Source organism: Raphanus sativus, unplaced genomic scaffold (genome assembly GCF_000801105.2).
Source record: "Raphanus sativus cultivar WK10039 unplaced genomic scaffold, ASM80110v3 Scaffold4220, whole genome shotgun sequence".
NCBI lineage: Eukaryota > Viridiplantae > Streptophyta > Magnoliopsida > Brassicales > Brassicaceae > Raphanus > Raphanus sativus.
The window spans coordinates 1-5,425 of NW_026619522.1; the positions used below are offsets into that span (position 1 = coordinate 1).

General features: G+C 30.8%; 2 protein-coding genes across 3 annotated transcripts; both read left to right on the top strand.

Annotated features, from left to right (window-relative positions):
* The first annotated feature begins 86 nt into the window (after window positions 1–86).
* LOC130507248 (protein LURP-one-related 7-like) lies at window positions 87–925 on the top strand. Its single transcript, XM_057001957.1, has 2 exons — window positions 87–328; window positions 462–925. The coding sequence occupies exons 1-2, from the start codon at window positions 122–124 to the stop codon at window positions 591–593; spliced, it is 339 nt and encodes a 112-aa protein (XP_056857937.1). The 5' UTR covers window positions 87–121; the 3' UTR covers window positions 594–925.
* A 1,726-nt stretch (window positions 926–2,651) lies between these two features.
* Window positions 2,652–4,666, top strand: LOC108844714 (probable WRKY transcription factor 25). Of its 2 annotated transcripts, XM_018618006.2 has the most exons (5): window positions 2,653–3,036; window positions 3,234–3,350; window positions 3,432–3,964; window positions 4,045–4,206; window positions 4,294–4,666. In XM_018618006.2, the coding sequence occupies exons 1-5, from the start codon at window positions 2,827–2,829 to the stop codon at window positions 4,430–4,432; spliced, it is 1,161 nt and encodes a 386-aa protein (XP_018473508.1). In that variant the 5' UTR covers window positions 2,653–2,826; the 3' UTR covers window positions 4,433–4,666. The 2 variants fall into 2 exon arrangements, with proteins under 2 accessions (XP_018473509.1, XP_018473508.1); XM_018618007.2 differs by lacking the exon at window positions 3,234–3,350 and having other exon boundaries at window positions 2,652–3,036.
* The last annotated feature ends 759 nt before the right edge of the window (window positions 4,667–5,425 follow it).

Genomic DNA, 5,425 nt, shown 5'->3' on the forward strand with positions numbered 1-5,425 from the left:
CGATCTTATCGTTACTTAAAAACAGTTTAAGATCCGAGTCTCAGTTTGGTCGGAAACTTAGTCATGTGACTAATATGAACATATAGATAAGACCTTTTTGTGTTTTGGAATGTAGAATGGAATGTGGGAAATACACAAAGGAGATGTCGGAAAGAGTAAGGAGTTAGTCCTAACGGTTAAGCGGACATCCAACAAATTCAGCAAGACAGAGTTAGATGTCTCTTTTGCAGGAGAATCTTCGTCGCCGCAGCAGGAGAATCTTGTCATCAAAGGTTGCCCCTTTCAGAAATCATGTACCATTTACAGTCAAGACTCCATCGTTGCACAGGTATATATAACTAATTGCAAGTGTGCGTTATATATAGTTTTTGGATTATGCTTGCTAATGGACTATGTGAGATGTAGCTATGGTAAAGCATTGAGCTTCACGGTCTAGGTTTTTTTTTTGATTTTGGTGGCAGACGAGTTTGATGTACAAGCTGAGGCAGATTTACGTAGGGAGAAGCAAGTTCCGGCTAACTATATTTCCAGGATCCATTGATCGTTCTCTAGTTGTCGCTATGGTCGCTGTGTTTCTTCAAGGCAGAAATTGAGTTCAAATAAATCTTCAAACTTGGCTTCTCATTGTAAAGGGAAAATGTGACAAAAAGGCATTGATCTTATTAAGTGGTACATTGCATTCTCAATGCCTTTTGATTCAATCGGCTCTGAAGTGAAAATGTGAATACGAGGAGCTTTGCACTTTATCGATTCTATTGTCAGCCCTTTGACATTTTAGTTTCTTCTTTCTCCTTTGAAACATATATGACTAGAAATTCTGGTAACAGGGGTGGATATAAGAAAACTTTTAGTCGTGTGTATGATTACGAGATTTGATTTGTCTACGAATATTTTCATAGGTTTTGAGTTAAGTACCTGATTCTGACTCTGGTTGTCTTAACGCTCTAATGTAACAATTATTATCCTAATAAATTCATTAACTAATAATAATAAACACAAAACTAAATATATTTTGATAATCATTTTGTAATCAAGAATATTTTATTATGGTCCTAGTGACGGATGAATAGCGTTCAACCCGCCCTACGGACATATAACCAAATGAACAAACCAACGATGTGAAGGAGGCGAAAAAAGCTTTGTGATATATGTTAAGTTTTTAGAATCTGATACTGATAAAAATAGTATAGAGTTACAATAGAATTTTTAACGAAAATATATAATTATTGAAGAAATGTAAAAAATATATAAAATAATATTTCACATAATTTTATACGTACAAAATATTATTTTTAATTAAATTTCAAAAATATTTATTATATATTTAAAAAACATATTATTATTAGAAAATAAGATTGAAGATAGAAGAAATAACAAAAAAATAAAAAAGAAAAATATATATTGTGAAAATGGTGGAATTTATTGGGATCATGGTTGTGAGTTCTGTCGTCTAAATTCGAGTTATAGCCACTGTTGATTAAAATATGGTGAAAAAGATGGTTTTTCTCGATGCATACGAGTTTTCTGACGGTCATTAACCGCTAGTCGGATTATAAAAAAATGGTGGAATATTTTTTTTTGCGTAGTCACTAAATTATACTGTGTTTGATATATGTACATACAATTTCTCTTAAATACAATAGAACCTCTATAAATTAATATTTGATAAATTAATAATAAATTTTTTGATTTCAGTTTGGAGCATTCAAAATTTGATATAAATCGATAAAATAATAAGATAATGTTTTTATAGAAAATTTATGTGAATATATGGTCCCACTAAAATTATAAATTAGTAATTTATATGTATACATATTTTATATAAATGAGAACCTAGCATTATATTATTTCTTTTATATTCATAATGGAATTATCTTAATATTTTATTAACACTTAATATGTTTTTGATGAGATTTAGTAATATTATATCTAAAATCAAATTTAAGTTCTATGCTATATATATTATATACACCATATAATCTAATTAAATTAATATGAATTTCAAATTTCAAAAATAACAATTAATGTCTATATACTAAAATAAAATATATTTTTTGTTTATTTTAGAATAAATATATCTTAAAATAAGAAATCTAAATAATTTTTTTGATAAATTAATATTTCTATAAATTAATAAAATTTCAAAATCCCAACATTATTAATTTATAGAGGTTACATATGCATTCTTAGATAATATAACATTTCACTTCTAACGATTTGTCTATAAATGATTTTTTAATCAGTGATACATTTTCACTGTAATAAAAAAATTTAATATTCTGTAAAAAATAAATTTTAGTAAAAAATTTGAAAAATAAAGAATATGTGCAGAAATTTTATAAAATTATAAAAATGAAAATTGATTCATGATTTTTCTTTTTTTCCCACGTTTAGAAAAATGAAAAAAAAAAAGAGAAGTGAAGAGGATGAGGACTTTCTGTAACATGTGATGAGACTTCTTGATGTGTATTACCAACGGTTCATTTATGGACTCCGGTTTGGTTAAGTTTACTTGTCTTAATCATTGAAAGATACCTCTTAACACGCGGTTTCACACTTGATGATCGGAGACGACCCAACCAAACAAGGATATCTCATTAGCATTGGTCAACCATTTATATAAATATTATATTAAAAATGATATTTTAAGCCAAGCAGAAAAGACAAAATATGAAAGAGAATATCCTTGCTCAATACGCCACCATCGTCGTCTTCTCTTAGATCATTTCTCTGAAACAAAGGCTTGTTTTGTCTTTTCCTTTCTTTTTTTTGTGGCAAATCCTTTTGTTCTTCAGAGCTTGAAAGTTGTCTCTTTTTATCAAGGCCATGTCGTCTACTTCCTTCACAGACCTCCTTGCTTCTTCAGGCGTTGACTTCCACGAAGAAGACGAAGACTTTCTTGGTGGGTTTTACCCGGAGATAACCGGGTTGGGTTTACCCAAGTTCAAGACGGCTCAGCCTCCTCCTCTTCCCATTTCTCAATCTTTCGCCTTCTCCGATTTACCTGACTCTCCTCTTCTTCTCAGCTCCTCTCATGTAATGCTTCCATTTTTATTAACAATTTCATCTATTTATTACAAAACTGTAAAGAAAACAAATACAAACCTCTTTGGTCTTAGTTATGTTCTGTCTTTTTTTTTTTTTTTAAACACTAGATGATTATGTCTTGTTACTTCAAAAAAAAAAAAAACTAACTAATCCAAATTTTTCTCTGGCCTTTTGTTTGCTTACAGAGTTTAATATCTCCTACAACAGGAGCGTTTCCATTTCAAGGCTTCAATGGAATAAACAATCACTCAGATATTCCCTGGCAGCTACAATCGCAAACGCAAACGTCAAACGCTTCTTCTGTATGTGTTTCCCTAAGCGTTTCTGAGACATCTACACTTTGTTGTTACTGAATCAAACTTGTTTCCTTTTTTTCTTAACAGGCTTTGCAAGAAACATATGTTGTTCAAGATCTCCCCAAGAAGAAGGATCCGGTCTCTCGTGAGTTTTCAGCACACAGTTTGGGATCAGATCGCCAGGTTAAGGTACCATCTTACATGGTGAGTAGGAACTCCAATGATGGTTATGGTTGGAGAAAATACGGCCAGAAACAAGTGAAGAAGAGCGAAAACCCTAGGAGTTACTTCAAGTGTACGTATCCCAATTGTGTTTCCAAGAAGATTGTTGAGACTGCTTCTGATGGACAGATCACTGAGATCATCTACAAAGGAGGTCATAACCATCCTAAGCCTGAGTTCACCAAGAGACCATCAGGATCAACATCAATATCATCATCATCATCATCGTTGGCTCATGGGAGAAGAATGTTTAATCCTTCTTCTGTTGTCAGTGAAACACATGATCATTCAGAGAACTCGTCCATCTCGTTTGACTACAGTGATCTTGAGCGAAAAGGCTTTAAATCTGAATATGGTGAGATAGATGAAGAGGAGGAACAACCTGTTATTCAGAGACTGTAAGTACTATTTTTAATAGTGGAAGCAAAATATTTATAAGAAAGAAAGAAAATGACATTTTTTAGTTTTTGTGGAACAGGAAAAGAGAAGGTGAAGATGAAGGAATGTCTGTGGAAGTAAGCAGAGGAGTGAAAGAACCAAAAGTTGTTGTTCAAACAATAAGTGACATTGATGTTCTTGTAGATGGCTTTAGATGGAGAAAGTATGGTCAAAAAGTTGTCAAGGGGAATACTAATCCAAGGTTATACAAATCTTTAACTCAATTTTTATCAAATCTTTTTTAAGATGTATTCATGTTTCTGATACTCTTTTTGTTTTGTTATAACAGGAGCTACTACAAGTGCACATACCAAGGTTGTGGAGTGAGGAAGCAAGTAGAAAGATCTGCAGAAGACGAAAGAGCGGTTCTCACTACCTATGAAGGAAGACACAATCATGATATCCCAACTGCACTACGCCGCTCATGAAAACAAAAACATTCTTGGGACTTAATCACTAGTAATATCATTTTAGGATTTGGAAGGAAAATAAAACTCTTACTATGGTTGTCTTTTGTGCTCACTACAGTTTGTTTATTTGTTTGTAGTACAGTCAGTACTTTGTCTTGTACAGAGTGGTGATTAGTAGTTTTTTTAAATATTTCTTGGCCTTAGAGAATCTAACTCTATTTATGTATGTGACAAATACTCATTTTAATATCTTGTGTTTTGAGTACATTTTACATTCAAGATTGATAAGCAATGATAATGGTATGTAATCCATTTTAGATGTTATTTCAGATTGTGTATTGATTGTTTCCACCCCATTTTTTTTAATTAAAATTCTAAATCCATAAAATTTTATTGGAATTTAAAAGTGAAACCAAGGGACTTTAATCTAAAATGGGACAAATGGATGAAAAAAAATCTGTCACCACCTATTTTAATCTACATGGGACAAAGGCTATGTAAATGACGTTTTTGTCATTAATGATGGTTCAACCTTAGCCATCAGATTTTATTTCTGTGTTTTAATCTTGGCCATCGAATCACATTTATTTTATTTTTTTAAATCTCAACCATGTGAACAACTCAGAGCCACACAATTTTCTTATCTCATTTTCTCATTCGACTTAGTATAACTAGTATAACTCGTACAACTAAATATGTTAAAAATTATGTAATTGATATATAAATGTTATAATTTATGTATAATATATAACTACTAGACACAACTATTATATTATGTTTTATATAACAAATAAACAAACAAATATCATAATTGGTAGATGATGACAAACATTTCATATATATCTTTTAAGATTTTCATATTGTTGTTAAATTACTAAATTATACTCTTAATTTTACATTATATACTTTATACTTTTAAGGGTTGTTAATTATAGTAGCCATATTGTTATGATAAACAAACATCAAAAATATTTTTACAAACCTGTAAAATATTGGTTTAACCCCTAAAAC

Excerpts from the sequence above, each read along its gene's own strand:
- LOC130507248 (XM_057001957.1), top strand. The coding sequence starts at position 122 with ATGTGGGAAATACACAAAGGAGATGTCGGAAAGAGTAAGGAGTTAGTC. Across the intron at positions 329-461 it reads AAGACTCCATCGTTGCACAG|ACGAGTTTGATGTACAAGCT; the intron begins GTATATATAACT and ends TTTTGGTGGCAG.
- LOC108844714 (XM_018618006.2), top strand. The coding sequence starts at position 2,827 with ATGTCGTCTACTTCCTTCACAGACCTCCTTGCTTCTTCAGGCGTTGAC. Across the intron at positions 3,037-3,233 it reads TTCTTCTCAGCTCCTCTCAT|AGTTTAATATCTCCTACAAC; the intron begins GTAATGCTTCCA and ends GTTTGCTTACAG. Across the intron at positions 4,207-4,293 it reads AAGGGGAATACTAATCCAAG|GAGCTACTACAAGTGCACAT; the intron begins GTTATACAAATC and ends TTGTTATAACAG.